The sequence below is a fragment of the Cricetulus griseus genome, assembly GCF_003668045.3.
Source record: "Cricetulus griseus strain 17A/GY chromosome 1 unlocalized genomic scaffold, alternate assembly CriGri-PICRH-1.0 chr1_0, whole genome shotgun sequence".
Taxonomy (NCBI): Eukaryota; Metazoa; Chordata; class Mammalia; order Rodentia; family Cricetidae; genus Cricetulus; species Cricetulus griseus.
Window position 1 is genome coordinate 273,134,717 of NW_023276806.1, and position 17,980 is coordinate 273,152,696.

The following is a 17,980-nucleotide window of genomic DNA, read 5'->3' on the forward strand; positions in this document are numbered from 1 at the left end:
GATAATGGTCTATCATTTATCACACAGGCTATTATTTGGAAAGAGCAATTGGTGTGTAGAGGTCATAAGAAATCAGCACAGGTTATTAACTCCTAGTTTCTATTCCTTTGACCTCATGCAAGTTATCCACCTTGGCAGGGGAGTAGCTGGCTTCTCCATGAAGTGTGTGATTTCTTTCCTGTGGACTGTACAGAACAATCTGCATCTAACAAAATGGACAGATAAATCTGAGCACTACAGATGTAAAGCCCAAGTACCCAGCACACTGCCTCACATGGACACTAACAATGTTGCTTCATCTATGCTCAGACTTACCCTGCTTTGCAGCATTTTATTAAATATCATTATGTACACCATTTGTAAAGAGAATGTATGAATAGAACACAATAATACAGCACACAGTATCAATCTGGCTTCAGAAAAGGAATGTGCTCAGTAGCTTTAAGCCTTCCCCATTCCCTCCACTTCTAGATTTCACAGGAACCCTTCCATTCCTTCTCTTATAGCTTACCATAATGGAACTTACCTATTCTATTAAAAGTATGTCTCTGCACATAAGGGTAAAAATACAGTGTGAACTCACCCTTTCTGGTAAAGTTTTATGTCCTGTTATTATTCATGCTAAATACATCACACACTTTATTCATTTTTGTACCTTACAGTCTCATTTCTAATCTTAAGGAGAATACTTAGAATTTAAATTTAAGATTGACCTTTACCATAAAATTTTATTGAAATCCTTCATCAATTTAAGAAAATTAACTTCTACCTGTACTTTCTAGACATTTTAATTATATTGGTTTTTCAGATGTTTTCTTGATCTATGAGATAATGTATTTCTCTCTTAATTGGTTAGTGTGCTGAATCATGTCAGTAGATATTCTAATGATGAACTGGAATCACCCTTGTGAAATAACTGTCACAATACATCCTTTAAATAATAATGGGTAAATCACTCAAATCTGCTTAGGGCTTTGTATTTTATTTCTAGTATTGGGTTAGTATGCAAATGGTCCTCCTTACATAACCAATACAGCGTTAGTTGGTACTGGTTTTTCTAACTTCACATAGTGAAGTTGAGAGTTTTTTCCTTAACCTTTCTCATCCCACTGCCATGGAAATAGATTTACACACCCCAGAAGGGTGGTAGACTGCAAAGGTACCTGCAGTGTACTTTGCTTTGAGTAAAAACTGATCCTATTTAATACTTTCACATCAAGCATCTATGGGTAACTCCTATTTTCCTGGGAATTTTTCTGTTTCATTTATCAGCACAGATTATACTTGCAGCCTATCTTCTTCCCTGTCATAAGCATCATAGGTGACACATCTCCCTCTAAGTATATCCTGCAAGTTTATGTTAAAGTTTCGCTATTTCTTCACTTAGGTTTTTGTTTTGTTTTGTTTTTGTTTTCAAGTATAACTGATGCCAGATGGTGATGGTGCACGCCTTTAATTCCAGTACTCAGGAGGCAGAGGAAGGTGGATCTCCGTGAGTTCGAGGCCAGCCTGCTCTATAAGAGCTAGTTCCAAGACAGCCTCCAAAGGCACAAAAAAAATAATAAATAAATTTTTTAAAAAAAGTATAACCGCTCATGAACTGGAAGATATATAGATGTGTTTTTTTTTCCAAAAAGGACCCAAACAATGAGACAATTTCACTTATCAAACTTAACACTATTCTAAAATATCTACAAAATGCTAGTTCTTTGAAAGTCATCCACTTAGCAACAATTCAGTTTTGATAATCCCCATACATCATTGAAAAGAACGTGTTACAACCTGGTGAGGGTTGATATTGACTATCAACTGGATTGGACAGAGAAACACCTGGCTGATTGATTAGTGGAGCATGTGTCCCGGATCTCTGATCTATTGAATTGATAGATTCATGATGTGATAGCAGCATTGGGGGTGGGGGTGTGGTGAAAGGAGGCCACTCAGGATATGTCTCTGTGGGTTATCGCTTGTCCTGAACTGTCTATTCTGCCTCCTGGCTGCCATGATGGAAACTGCTCTGTTTCACCATGCTCCTGCCATGGCAATCTGAAATATCTGAAAGCTAAGCCAAAATAAATATTTCCTCAAGTTGTTTCCATGAAGTATTGGGTTGTAATGACAAAATGGAACTGATGCAAACCCCTTGGTGAATTAAATTAGCAATTTAATTAATAAACATTGACATAGTTGTACCAGCTTTATCTAGCTGTGCTAACAAATATATATTTTATTTTGTTGTTTGTGACAGGGCTTCACTATGTTAGGCCAGGCTTGGCTCAAATGTGGCTTTCTCCTGCCTTAGATCTCCAAGTGTTGAAATTACAGGCATATGCCACCATATCCAGGTTTAAAAAAAATTATTCTTCAGCTTCACTATAATCTGTGGAAATGTACATTTCTTTATTAATATACTACTTGGTGCTTATAATATGCATTAGATATGGAAGTTCTAGAACAGTGGTTCTCAACCTATGGGCCATGACACATTTGTGGGGTCACATATCAGGTATTTACATTATGATTCATAACAGTAGCAAAATTACAGTTCTGAAGTAGCAACAAAAATAATTTTATAGTTGGGGGACATCACAACATAAAACTGTATTAGAGAGGCTGAGAACCACTGTTTTAGAAGATTCTTTGTTATTTTCCTTCTTCTGGACTTCATATTAAAATTATTTTTAACCTGTTGCACCTTCTTGTATATTAATTTTTTCCCAAGATATTTTTATTTCTGTTTCTGTGAAAAATTCTAAGCAGAACTTTCAAATACCTTTCAGAGATACTAATCCTCTACCTGATCATGTTTTGCCTAATTAACCGACAATCATATTTATATTTTTCATTTTAGGTAATACTGGCTGCTCTATCTTTGAATTCTTTTGTTCCTTCAACACATGTATAGTTGTAATAAACAAATGGGAGAAATATGTGTATTAACACAACTAATTTATATTCAGTATCTTGTGATTTCTGTGTCTGCAGTGTAAAGGGCTTTCTCTGCAGTCTGTGCCTTTTGTCAGTGTCACTCACAATGGCTTATTTTATGAGAACTTATCTTCTTTGGAGATGCATTAGAATTTTTTGAAGACTGGGCATAAAGTTCAGTATGAATCTGAGTTTGCTTCTGCCAGGTCCCTTGAGGTATTTCGAGATAGGACAACTTTAAATTAGATTTTCTGCTGAGCTTTAAGAGGCTACACAGATAATATAAATTCTGACCCAGTCCACATAAGGACAGCATTCTGGTTTGAAAATTTCCAGGTGCATTCTGTTCTTTGGAGGTTTGCGGGTTGGGTATGTGGGTGTGATCTTCTGTGCTACCCAGAGCAAGACTAGTCGAGTTCTCTGACTAATCCCTGCTGTGGGCTAGTGTTTCCCTCATTCATCCAGCAAGATGATCAAACCTTAAGGATTACCAGATTCTATAAAGATCTCTGTCTTAGTTAGGGTTTCTATTGCTGTGATGAGACACCATGACCAAATGATAGGTTGGGGAAGAAGAGTTTATTTGGCTTACACTTCAGCATTGCTGTTCAATATTGTAGGAAGTCAGGACAGGAACTCAAAAGGGCAGGATACAGGAGGCAGGAGCTGATGCAGAGACCATAGAGGGTACTGCTTACTGGCTTGCTTTCCATGGAAGCTTTCTTATAGAACCCAGGACAGGCAGCCCAGGGATGGCCCCAACCACCATGGGCTGAGTCCCAGGCCCCATTCATGACTAAATAATAAAATGTCTTACAATTGGATATCATGGAGGTAGTTCCCCAACTGAGGCTCCTTCCTCTGATGATTCTAGCTAGTGGCAAGTTGACACACAAAACCAGCCAGGACAGTATCCTATGTTCCAGCTATCAGAATGAGGATTTTTGTCTTTCACCTTAGGCTTGTCTTTCAAAGTTCAAACCCTAGGCTTTAATTACAAATAAATTGCTACATATTCCAGCACAATTCTGTTGCTGAGTTAGTGTGAATTTGACATTTCTTTAGATATGTCCTTAAAAAATCCCTTAACATGTGAAATATGTATTCTAAAATATTTTATCCATCACTTTAGTTACTTTTAATTCACTGTATTTCTGGAAACAAAAACATTTTTTTAAAATAGTAATTACATGAAGTAATTCTAGATAAATGAATGACAGCTACTTTCTTCCTAAGTTCCTAAGTGCTCATCTAATTGACAGAGGTCTGGCTTTTCATTTAAGTGAAAATGGAAGACAGTAAGAACTGTGTTCACCAAAAATTACTATTTATAATAAAAGGCAGCACATCTTGGAAGTCTCAAAGAACCTAGATGAAAGATGGGCAGCTCCTTGGAGAAAGGAACATAGGCATACATCTTTTTTTCTCTTACTAGAGAAAGATTCTGACCAAAGCACCAATTCAATTTATTTTTCAGTTTCCTCACTATAAATTCATGGCCCAATTCAAAGCTAAGTCCCTTAGTGAGTATATTCAGTTTCAGTTGGAGAAAAGAGAAAAATTAGAATAAGAGAAAAATGTCATTCACTGTGATACCACTTGGAGAGGCAGCATGCTTGAATGTACTTATTTCACTGATCGTCACTTAGCACCTGCTATGTGTAATTGTTCTAGGCACCTGGAGCTATAAGAAAACAAAGTCACATAATGGAACATGAAAGCTATGGTGAGTTAGGGGATGGAAGGGATTGGCAGAAGGGATATAAGGAGGGATAAATAACACCAAAGACATTTGAAACAGCCATACATAAAACCCACCTCTATGGAAGTTTCCTAAAATATATATAGTAAAGAGTGTTTAAACAGGGATATCCTATAATGGATAGGCAATGCCTCTCCCAGCCAACATAGGCTATCAAAAAAAAAAAAAAAGCCCAGTGCTAGATATGGGATATCTCTTTACCAGTTGACGGTCGGTGGGGTCCCATAGAACACCCCCTCAAAAATTACAGGTTATTTCTATTGCTTTTTGTTAATGTTCAGCAATCAATAGTCTTACCAAGCATGAACTCTGAAAACTACAATAGTGATGGATCTGGAAAGATATGCTCACTGATGCAATGGTGGCACAAATACTATGGGTGTAACCAACCCCTATTCCACTACAGATTTGATTTAAGGACCATTCCACATGATGTCATTACCTGTCCTCACTCCCACCAAAAAAAAAAAAAAAAAAAAAAAAAAAAATCTATGACTAGCTAGGTTATTCACCCTAGGGAAGGATCTAATAATATTAAGAACATAATAATAAACTGCCCCCTATGTTCTTATTATACCCATAGATTAGTGCATCTTTCAAACTCAACAAAGAAACTTCTCTTTGCAATACATGATAATACAGAGAGCCACAACTGGTCAACGTGCACAAAATAAGAAACCATTCTCAGTTCTAAATGGGCAACTTTATCTCATTTCCTCTGACCCCAAGGCTCAGGGACATTGTAATTACATAAAGATTATAAGAGCCCCCCCCCCTTTTTTTTTCCTAGAAGCCACCAAAATGGCTGAAGTTGAGCAGAAGAAGAAGCGGACCTTCCGCAAGTTCACCTACTGCGGCGTGGACCTGGACCAACTGCTGGACATGTCCTGTGAGCAGCTGATGCAGCTGTGCAGCACCCGACAGAGGCTACTGCTGAACTGCAGCCTGTGGCGGAAGCAGCACTCGTTACTCAAGAGCCTGAGAAAGGCCAAGAAGAAGGTGCCGCCCATGGAGAAGCCCGAGGTGGGGAAGACCCACCTGAGGGATATGATCATCCTGCCTGAGATGGCAGGCAGCATGGTGGATGTGTACAACGGCAAAACCTTCAACCAGGTGGAGATTAAACCAAAGATGATCGGCCACTACCTGGGCGAGTTCTCCATTACCTACAAGCCTGTGAAGCATGGCGGGCCTGGCGTCGGTGCCACTCACTCCTCCCGGTTCATCCCCCTCAAGTAACTGTGACCAATAAAGACTCGTGTATAGTCAAAAAAAAAAAAAAAAGAAAAAAAAAAGATTGTAAGAGCCAATGATAGTGGATGTCTGCAACAAAACACTATCTGCTGTACATGACTGGGACATTGCACGCATGATTTACACAAGATCAAGCCAGCCAAAATCCCAGCATGGGTAAGGCTATTGTCAGTTGGTGGCCACTGGAAGATGGAGTGTCATTTTCTATAAGGATGTGGTGTCTTATAAGTTACCCACGCTCTGGTACACGAAGAACTATGGAACTTGGTGGCTTTAAAAACAAAGCACATGAAGTTGGAAAGGAAAAATAGTCCAGGGAACGGGGCAGGAATTAAAGGGTAAAGAAAGGAAATAGATTTGGTCAAAACACACCATATGTATGTGTGAAATTATCAATAAGAAGGAATGTGAGATGATATATAAATATATAAAGGAAATACAGCATCTCTGAAAAAATAACAACACACAGCATCTCTGAAAAAATAACAACACACATATCCTTCATTATCATCATCTTAAAAGACAGATGCAAATAACTCCTATTACAATGCTTGATTTTTTTTCCTTCTACACGAGGGAAATATGTGCTAATGAACTTCAAGATTTCAATGCAATTTTCACTGGCAAAGTTTCCTGCTTAATGACATTTTCAAAATTCTATTCATCTAGAATGTGACACTTCTCAACTCTCATTCAGTCACAAATGCAGAAGCAACACTTTATAATTCACACTAGCCTTTCCAATAAATCAATCAATTCAGTTTGTACCGTGTTCTAATTCAGCTTCTATCTTCTTCACCAATAAATCTCAAGTTTCATACCCACAACCAGCCATGGCCCAGAATAAAAGATTTAACAGAAGTTTTTGCATGGTAGCTGTTGAGTAAGTGTTCTGACACATTTTCACACTATAAACATTTAATGAGTCTGGTTCCCAGCAGAGTATTTACTACATCCATTTATTTCATAGTAGTATATTTGCAGGAGCAAAATAGAGCAAAGGTTATTTCAGATCCTCTAATATAGCTCCCTGTAAATAATATAAAGTGCAACCATTTAACTCACAAAATTATTGTTAAAATCTTAAATGTTCAGTAAATTCTGTTTTATCTGATTCCAACAGCTTTGGCAATTGTTTGTGACTTGGATACACTTTTTTCAGGCATTTTATTCTAAAGCCCTATCTTTGACTATGGATAAATTTCAGGTGTTAAGACAGAATTTGGTTCTCAGGAAAGTATAGTCTTGTGCCTGTTTGTTCAGAAGTTAATGGGTCATAAGAGCTCTTCAATTCCTGAAAAAACCCTTCTCCGGGTTCTCTCCTCTCCAACCTCTGCTATTTCTTGCCTATAGCACCCACCTCCAACTGAAGTGAGAAACCAAAGATGTCTCAGGGGAGGATCAATTTGGAAAATTTTGGGGATAAATGAGGTCTTTTGTGGGAACATCTCTGGACACAAATCTGTTTAACACTTTGGAAAAATGTGCTATACAATTCCACCTGCCCACTCCTCTGGAAAGTTCCACCCCATTACAAGAAGCACTTCCCAAATAGAGACTATTTCTAGTTAATGACCCATGGACAGTGTTTAATCCACCAGAAAGACTTGGTTACATTTATAACTTTTCTGATGATTCATATAAACTAAGAACCTCAGCATATATTATGCTGAATTTTGATGAGCACATTAAGTCCTAGCTAGGAAAACTCAGTACAAGCACACCTACAAATTCTTCTTGGAGTCAGAAAGGCTATACCCATTACCCGTGTGCTCCTACCGGCTAGCTCCCTGATGAGCAATACATACAGCTTAGGGCTCAATTTATTTTCTTTAAAGCAAATACAAAATTTTCAATGGTGATGCTGTAATAATCAAGTGAATCATTCATGTAAAATGTTTAGCTGGAGGGGCTGTAGAAATGGCTCAGCAGTTAAAAGTGCTTGCTGTTCAAGCATGAGGGCCAGAGTTCAGATCTACTTAACAAGCCAAGCATCTAACCCATACCAGTAATCCCAGCTCCAAGAGATGCAGAGACAAGAGGATCAATGAGGCTTGCTGATGTCAAGTCTAGCCAAGAAAACAAGAGTCCCAGGTTCAGGGAGAGCTCCTGCCTCAAAGGAATAGGTGAAGACTGATAGAGGAGGATACCTGATGCTCTCTTGTGGCCTGCATGCATGCATATATACATGTATAACCCTGCACATCTAAATAAATACATGCTTAAAACTTAAATACATACAAGTAAATCTTAAAACACTTTAGTCAACTAGAAATATTTTAATTTTTATTTTAAGATTTGATTTATTTAGAGAAAAACAAAAACTCCCAACCCAAAGCACGAGAGTTTATTTCTCAAGGCATCTTCCAAAGAATATCTACAGATTACTAACCATTTTAATAGAAGATATTGTACAAATTTTATGTTTTCAGGAGCAGAATATACATAAACCCCCATTTTTATTTTAACAGGGGAGCAAAGTAGAGAGTAGAGTACAACAGTTTCCTTTTGGATACAACTATCTGAAAAAAAAATAGACATGAAGAAGGCAAACTGTCTTTTAATTGTCTACACCAAATGAGGTAGGGGTGTGTGTGTGTGTGTGTGTGTGTGTGTGTGTGTGTGTGTGTGTGTGTAAATTCAAAATTCAACTGTTGAGTATCTTTCTGAAAGCCCACTTCCACACTGGATAAGTGATTTTCTATGCTCACTGCTGCAGCATAGTAAGACATGCCCACATGGCAGGCCTAGACTTGCACAATAAGACCAAGTTATTATTTGTCTACAGATGCCCTGGCTTTGTACTTGGGTAAAGTTGCCATCTGTAGAGCTGACCTCTATGAAGAGATGTGCATCAAAGCAGAAAGGTCAAGCTACTGTGGTTGTGAGAGAAACCAGGACCTTGTTCAACAATTTTTCCATTATTCCTTATTTTTGAAGAAAATCAAGAAACCAACCTTCCTAAGCATAAAAGCACACATGGTCTAGGTCACATTATAGACCACACACAGTCTAGTGATATTCTAGGTCATGTTATAAACTACACACACTCTAGTCATATTCTAGGTCATGTTATAAACTATACACAGTCTAGTGATATTCTAGGTCATGTTATAAACTACACAGTCTAGTCATACTCTAGGTCATGTTATAAACTACACACAGTCTAGTCATACTCTAGGTCATGTTATAAACCACACACAGTCTAGTCATATTCTAGGTCACCTTAGAAACCCAAGCAGCTGGTGTGGGGTGCCAGTGAAGGAAACCTATGAAACCTTAAAACACCCCAATCCAGGTTGAAGGCCTATTCAGCATCGAAGTTCATTAGTTGAAACAGTCTGGTCTCCAAGGGGTGAAAACAGCAGGAGCCAGCAGACAAGAGCAGGAATCAAAGATATCAAACAGCTGGTTCACTTGAGAAAGGCAGTGACTCCTCAGGCCACAGCCTCGAGTGGCTAAGATAAAATGCCACTAAGAGCAGGTGTGTGACTTATAGACTGAGTTGGGAAAGCTAACAGTATCATTAAGAACCATTAGGTGACCAGAATGACAAGGTTTCAAAAGAATGTGGATATATTTTAGACAGGACAGTGCTTGCAAGGGGCAAGGATATGATACACATGACTAGAACTTCCCATTGCTCCCTTATCCAGTAAATGAACACACATGTGTTTATCCGAGGTCACACCACTTCCATTACTATCTGGTATATAAAATAACTGATCAACTCCCCAAAGCTTTTCAAACTGCAATTGAGTTTCCCATACATTTTGGTCCCCAAGTTTTATAGTTTATTTATTTAGAGTCTAACACTTTATTAGCATCTGGCTGCTATCTTCTAATCTGTGACTGGTCTTAGAAAAGGAGATTTTCAATCTTAAAAGACAAGACATCAAGATATGCATATAACACACAAGAGGATAGTGTGTTCATTACAGAGTGAACACTGAATGAAGGGAGATTATTAGTTGCCATTCTTTTTTTTACCTTATCAGACAGAATTCCTAAACTCTGCATATAACTAGATATTTCATGCATTTTCACATGGATATAATAATATATAATAATACAGCTAATATTGGATTAGAAATGAATAAATACCCTGTTTAAAGACACATAATTAAAGGGAAAGCAAGCAATTTTAAACTTAAAGGAATTACCTAATGAATTTACCATGAAGTTGATAAGAACCATATAGGCATTATATAAGTGTATTGATTAATTTGGTTATTGGTAAAACTTTAGTAATTTTAATTATAAATATTTTTTATTATGGAAAAATCTGCTTCCAAATAGTCTCCATAATGATATTAAGATTGAATATTTACTATGCATTGCTCTGAACAACTACACCTGTATTATGAATTCATTTAACCCAATAACACTGTGATGTTTTGGACACTTGTAAAAAGGAAAACAGAGGTCCATAAATATTATTCCCAAGGTCAAAAACATGGCAAGTGCCACAGCTGGAATATAAACCCAAGAATGAAGGCTCTAGAATTTTTATCCTTAAGCACCACACCAAGGAGTTCCTTGTTGGACTAGGATAGCCAGAGCTCACTGATGTCATAACTGAAGGCCTGATAAATCCCTTAACTTGTTCAAAATTGGGACTCCTTTTTGTTTTGTTTTGTTTCTTTTGGACGGGTTTCTCTGTGTAGCTTTGTAGCCTATCCTGTCACTGGCTCTGTAGACCAGACTGGACTCGAACACACAGAGATCCACCTGCCTCTGCCTCCCAACTGCTGGGATCAAAGGCGTTAGTCACCACTGTCCAGCAGGTTTCTTATCTTATGACCAGGTTTTGCCCAGTTGTGGGCAAGTCTAGCTTCACTACACAGATCAACCCTCCTGACTCCAGAGTTCATGATCTTCACCAGGCAAGTGACCTATGTTCAGCAACTGAAAGATGCAGAGAGGCCTGTGTGTTTCAACCTAGTAAGGCACGCTCTGAAAACCAATGCTCTCTTAAGTAACAACTGTCAGTTGGCCCAAACTTTGTAGGTCTGTCTCCCAGGCAGACTTCATCCTGTCTCTTCACTGCCCAGATATTAGCTCCTAATAACATCTCAGATTATGAACTCCACTCTGTGCTGCTAAAGGACTCAGTGTGAGATACCTTCTATGATGTCCCCTTTGTTCATGTCTCATCCATCCGATCATTATCCAGCTGATTCTTACTTAGAAAATTGAGCCTTGCTGCGGTTGTCATGACCATGTGTGATGGAGTCGCGGGCGGTTGGGGGTTGGGAGGCTTTAAGGTATAAGATGAGCTCGGGTTCCTGCCATAGCCTCCTGCCTGTTCCCAGCTTCTCACCTTATTTGCATTGAGTCTCTGCTCTTGTGGTGCTAACATGATTCCTTTAAGACATGAGTCTCGGTGTATTAAAGCCTTATAGAGTCCCGGTTGCTCAGAGGAAAAGCCAGCACAGCCGTCTATAGCCTGGTCCCATTGGCTCTTTACACTGGGCAGCGAACTACCCCCACTGCTGACTCCACCCAGGTTCCTGGCTTCTGTGATGTCACAAGCAAGGGAAGTGGCGCTGAGCCTATGTTCTAGATCTCCACCTGCTCCTGCCTTAAACTCCTCAAATCTTTGAGGCTATCTCGCCCCCTTATACTATTATATGCAATTTGGTTATTTATAATAGCTAGTGTGCTTTTTGCCTGCATGCTCTTGCTAAAATATAAACACTTGCCAAAGGCAGTGACCAGATATATTTCCCGAGCATATAGAACAGTGCTGATAATAAATATTGTACAGTAAATAAATCCTCCACTTTAGAAGCTGATCTATGTAAAATAAAATTTTCACTTGAACCTCAGGCAATTCCAATTTAAAGGCTTCTTTGGCAGAGGAATGCTAAGTATGCTGATAGGAAATCTTGCTGTTAATTCACTGGGAGACCCAAGAAGGTCATAGAGACTGATTGGAGCATGATGAAAGTCAGTTCTCTAAACTCCCACGCATGAACTGGAAGTCTGCTTCTGGCTACTTGTACTTAGGTGTTAAGTCACATTTTGGCTCTCTCCACTTACCTGCAGCTCATCAAGAGCGCCTCCCAGGGTGGCTGTCTGAGGCTCAGAAGGCGAGGGCACATTCTGGATGCCTTGGGAAGCATTTGAAATGACATCAAGAGCATTCTGAATTTCCTCACAGACTGTGTCCTTACTGGCTTTGAGCGAAGCAACATCGGAATGTTCCAAACAAGCTGAACAAATTGAATGCAAGAGCGGGGAGTTCTCCTTCAAGGTGGCCCGAGCCCCTGCAATTTCATCCCTCTGGCTTGGGGATTTTAAGTCCTGAGAAGAGAAATTAAAGGGGAAAAAATCTTACTATTGGTCATAGAAGGAAGATATATTACATGGATGTTCCCTTGTGGCATATGGGGCAACATAAATCAAAAGATGTAGGCGCTAAGCAGTCAGCTGAAATTAATCAAGGGCATTGGGACTCTCTACAGTTCTTCAAATTCTGAAGTTCTACAATATGAAACTGGGGGCAGTTCATAGGTAAATGAAATGAAAGAGAGGTGTCACTGGTCAGTCATACATGTTGTCTTAGATTTGATTACTGCTGCTGAGATAAAATACCCACTGAGGATCCCTGTCCAGGTGAGTCTGGAGCTTGTCAATGTGATAATTAAATCTAATCATCACACCTGTATAAAAACTAAAAACTCTGACACATCATTAAGTGCATTATTAGGCAGCTTGAATTACTAATATTCTGCTAACCTGGTTTCCATAGATAGTAATATTTGCTTTTAACTGTTCATTAAGACAATCCAAGTGAATTAAAAACACTAAATTAAACTTTCCACCATCCAGCTACTTTTCCTATTTCAGAAATGCCAATAAACCAAGCCTATATTTTTCTTTGATACTTATCTAACAAATAGTTTCTAAGCACTTAGCATATACTAGTCCTTCTGTTAGAATCCAGGAATACAGCTATGAGAAATCCCACCAGACCCTTGATCTCCTGAAGTTCATGTTAGGGGGACAGGAAACTTAATGGCAAATAATAAACTAGGCAAACATAGAAAAAAGTCAGTTTCGAGCAATGAAAATATGAATGAAACAAGATATAAATGCAATAGCAATTGAAGTATGAAAGTGCTTTAGTGTGAGCAGTCAGCAAGGAAGTTTCTGTGGCTGTGACAATTTGAAGTAATTCTCATTGGAGAGTATCACAGACAGAGAAAAAACAACATAAACAATGGCTGGTTAGAACTGTCTAGGATGCAGTAAAGAAGCTATCAAGCCCTACCTTAACCAAGTGATGAAGGCTGACAATATCAGTGATGTCACATGGATACATTGTCACACACACACACACACACACACACACACACACACACACACACACAAAGGATCACTTCTGGGGTACTCTCTAGAGACCCATATCCCTTGTCTAATAATGAGAAACAAAATGAATAAGAGCAGCTCAGGAAACATTCCACATGACACATGGGCACCATTCAGCAAGACCATCAAGGTTTGTAAAATAAGGATAACTGCTGACAAATTGTCATAGACTAGAGCAGAACAGGACATGTGACAATTATATGCAATGTCATTCTCTGGACTGGATCCTAAAACAGAATAAAGGCATTTGTGCAAGCCTGGTAAATCCAAATAAAGGCCATTAGAAATGACGCATCATTGTGATTTTTTTATTCAGACAAATTTTAAGATACTAACAATGGAGAAAACTGAAAGGAATTCTCTATACTATCTTTCTTATTTCAACTAACACATATTCCCACAAATTTTCTTTGAAAAACCTGTCAAGGGGCATGGACATTTATGCTAGTTCATGCATGTCATATGCAGTATATTTTACAAAATCCATAAGGATTGGATAAATGGGATTGTTATCAGAACACTAAGTATCTTTAGGCAAAAGCCAAAACAAAATGGATACATTGTGTCTTTTAAAGCATGTTAGTCAGCCCTTATCTTGACAATGTTACATTGTTTCCTGTTCAGAAAGGGTTTTATTTGTTATCCAAGAATGGAGTCTAAATTTATGTATCACACAACCTATAAAGTACTTCTTCACAGCACCTAACTAACTAAGCATATCAGCTTTGGCAGAAGTTTGTCATTACAAGCCCTATGTTAACCAAGTAGATACTTAGTGCAAGATAAAGAGACTGGTGAAAGAACAGAGATCTAAACTTACCCATTACAAACACTCTTGAGTTTATTTCAAAACACTCTGCTTGCCTGGGACATTACTGCTGGGGTTAATAAATGGCTTGTGCTACTGTATTTTTAGTTCCTTCCCTTATAAAAGCAAAAGCTGTATTCTACCCCAAGCAGGCTTTTTTGGAGATTAACTTCTTTACAAATTGTAGGGAGAACAGCTAAAGCAGCTGTCAACCTGCTGCTCGTGCTCATTAATTACCCTAGAAAAGACATTTTGTGATTTTCTTGGCCTCCCATGATTTCTCCCCTATCTCTGGCCTGGGTGCTAGTTTTGACTCTGACATTACAACTAAAAGATGGGAGTCAGCCATTCTTTTGGTATCTGTTTTTCCATTTGTGAAAATGGAGATAATGATACTTCTGCCAACCTTCTTACAAGATAGCACAAGAACAGCAGAAATGGAATACAGCCTGCAGCCATGCAACCCTGAACATGCCAATCTCATCTGGTCTTAGAAGCCGCGTGTATGTAAGAAATGGAATACATATGGAAAACAGTAAATAATTACAGAAAATATAATAGATCATTCCTTAAATTTTTATCAAGAATAGAATGAAGTTTTTGTCCTGTGATGGTCTTGGTGATTTTCATATCCCTGGTTTATAGCAGCATTCACCAATGTAAATCACATTGTAGAACGCATAAAGCTGTAAATCACATAAAGAACATAATGAATAGAAAGAATGCACAGCCCCTGTGAGAAATACTCACAAAACACATAAATGTTCAGAAAGAGCCACAGAAGACTCTGTGAGCTATCATAATCAGAACACTTATTACATAAGTTCCTTTAAAGTAGCCTCTGCATAATTATTTAGAATGACGTTGTCAGTATTTAGGTGGAAAATAGTGCACATAAATCACGATAAAGAAGGTGAAAGTTTAAAAATATCATTTCTTTTGCTTTGGTGCTGCCTAGGTATATCTTACTATAAACTGAATAATTTCAATGTTTGTAAGGACATTGGGATTTTTTTAAAGTACAAACATGTTTTGGCTTTTGAACAAATGCTTTGTCATCCCTACCTAAGGCAATGACACAATCCTTAATAAGTACCAGTACCCCAAATATCAACCTTGTGAATCCTGCAAGGAAGGACAGGATCTGTAAGCATAGTGAAATTAATACTTTATGACAGTGTACAGAATGGGGCAAGGTAGAGGATTTAGAGATCATTTGAGAAGACAAGATCATTGCTCACAAATGATATTGCACATTATATACTTAATGTGTCAAATACACTCCTGGATAAATGGCCATCACTCTTATAAATTAAAGCCTACTATGGGCATTTGTGGTTACTTTAACTGATGAGACTATGGGTTCATAGGTTGTCTCTTTATCCTAACTTCAAACCAGTTCAAAATATGTACTCAGTATCAAGGTCAAGTGGGGGTGTCCCTGCATAGACAGGTATATAGAATTTGGCTCCTTAAGGACTGACACTTATTTAATGTCTTCCTAAAATGTGCCAGAGAAGAAACACATACGGGATTTCCAAGCCTCAGAGACATTAAATGCTTCCAGATGATGAAGAAACTCACAGATGGGATTAAAAGGAAAAGAAAAGACCTTACACGTCTACACAAGTTGGTAGAGAACATAACACATGAATTTTAACCCTGGCGAGGAAAATGAAGTATATGTAGAGATTTTAAAGAGTGCACAATGTGAAAACAGGATGCTATAAGCTATCAGTTAATTTACCATTCACCCAACAATTATTGAGCCTATACTGTGCAACAGGCATTATATTGATTAAGGGGTGGGAATATCAAGAAAAAGTCCTCAAAACAAAAGTGTAGACCAAGAAATTTTACAGAAACAGGGTTGAAGAGATAGCTCAGCTCTTAGGAGTATTTGTTGCTCTTGAAGAGGACCTCGGTTCAGTTCCCAGCACCAACATGGCCAATAACCTGTAATTCCTGCTACAGGAAGATCTGGTGCTCTCCCCCAGCCTCCTGATTACTGCATGTACATGAAAGATACACATGCATGCAGGCAAACATTTATACACATAAAATAAGTAATTTTTAAACATTTTATAGAAACTAAAATAAAGCTACAGTATAGAGGAAAATCTTCAATTTAAAGAGGTTAAAGTAAGTTTATTAGAGGAATTTGTCCAGCTTTTGGAGGCATAACTGATAAATAAATTAACATATATTCACTGTCTACAAATGATGCACACACAAAAAAAAAACATGCATTGTGTAATGATTTTTACAATTAAATTCATTACCACCACTCTCGACATACCTAATCACCATACATGTATATGTGGTAGGACTACTTTTCTAGTTCATTTCAAGTAAGCAATACATTATTATCAGCTACCATTACCATACTGTAATTAGATATCCAGAACTTGTACATCTTAAAAATATAACTTGGGGCTGGAGAGATGGCTCAGTGGTTAAGAGCACTGCCTGCTCTTCCAAAGGTCTGAAGTTCAATCCCCAACAACCACATGGTGGCTCACAACCATCTGTAATGGGATCCGATGCCTTCTTCTGGCCTGCAGGCATACACGCACTGCAGAACACTGTACAAATAAGAAATAAATAAATCGTTTTTTAAAAAAAGCAATAAACTACAACTTGTATCCCTTAATTAATTTCTTCTCATTAACTTCCTGCCCTACCCCTAGCAACCACCATGAAACACTCTTCTATATTTGACACTTCTTTTAGAATACATACAAAAATGAGACCATCAGTATTTGCTTTTTTTCTGTCTTTGATCTTGCCTAGCACAGTGTCTTCCAGGTTCATTTGAGCTGTTGCAAATACAGGAATTCAGAATGAAGTGAATCATAAACAGTGAGAAGAAGCTGTTCTGTAACAGTGCAGAACAAGACACTAGGCAAAGAAAACAATGAGTACAACAGCCTGAAGAACAGAAAGGGGAGGAGCATGCTGGCTACAGTGGGTGACACTACAAATAGAGAAAACATGACAGGAAGGTAACAAATGCAGCTGGGAAAATCATCAGGAGACACCTCACATGTTATACCAAAGAACTCTGAAAGCAGAAAGATCACTTGAGGGTTTTGAAGAGGTCTTTGACAATGGCCATTTGAATAGACAAAAGAGGAAGACCAGGCAATAATCCAGTTGCAGGTGAGAAACAATAAGTGTCTAACTCTGGACAGGATCACTAGGCTAAAGCAAGAAGGTGTTGTGTGATATTTGTGCACTGTGTGAAGCTGTGTTGCTGTGATTTTTGTAATAAAGAGTTGGATATCTAATAACTAGGCAGGAGAGAAAAGGCAGGACTTCCAGGCAGAGAAGGGACTATGGGAAGAAGAAAAGCAAATTCTCCAGTGAGACACAGGGGAAATAAGACATGCGTTATGAAGATAAAGTAACAAGCCATGTGGCAGAATATAGATTTAAAAATAGGTTAATTTGAGTTATAAGAGTTAATTGAAAACAAGCCTAAGCTAAAGGCCATGCTTTCATAATTGATAATAAGTCCCCATGTCATTATTTGTGGGCTGGCGGTCCTGACTAGCAAATATTACTACAAGAGGAGCCATGCAACACTTACGAGGTGAAAACCCTAAGACCTTGGGAGTAGGAGGTTTTACCAGTGTCTAGAAAGTGACTTCAGTGATTGTAAACATAGAATGACATTCACCAAGAGGGGAGCATGGTGAAAAGAATGCGTTGTAAGAAAAAAGTGAACTGCATCCGTGATGTATCGGATGTAAGATTAGAATAGCATATAAGTGAAGACACTCTCTGCAGTAAGGATGTAAGTTCAGATAGAGATCTGGAAGTCTTCCTTGGGGGTCCATATTGTGCAT

The 17,980-nt window shown here is 38.3% G+C and overlaps 2 protein-coding genes across 2 annotated transcripts in view; one reads left to right on the plus strand and one right to left on the minus strand.

Moving 5' to 3' along the window:
- The window catches only part of Ctnna3 (catenin alpha 3), a 1,328,241-nt gene that overhangs the window by 1,052,400 nt on the left and 257,861 nt on the right, over positions 1-17,980 (minus strand). Inside the window, exon 5 of the mRNA XM_035451658.1 lies at positions 11,990-12,253. Coding sequence (XP_035307549.1) covers positions 11,990-12,253 — 264 coding nt within the window. The remainder of the gene's footprint in view (positions 1-11,989; positions 12,254-17,980) is intronic.
- LOC100759804 (40S ribosomal protein S15) lies at positions 5,492-5,929 on the plus strand. Its single transcript, XM_027395045.1, has one exon. It carries the CDS (start codon positions 5,492-5,494, stop codon positions 5,927-5,929), a length of 438 nt encoding a protein of 145 aa, XP_027250846.1.

What these genes read in the sequence shown, in the direction of transcription:
- LOC100759804 (XM_027395045.1), top strand. Translation starts at nt 5,492, where the DNA reads ATGGCTGAAGTTGAGCAGAAGAAGAAGCGGACCTTCCGCAAGTTCACC.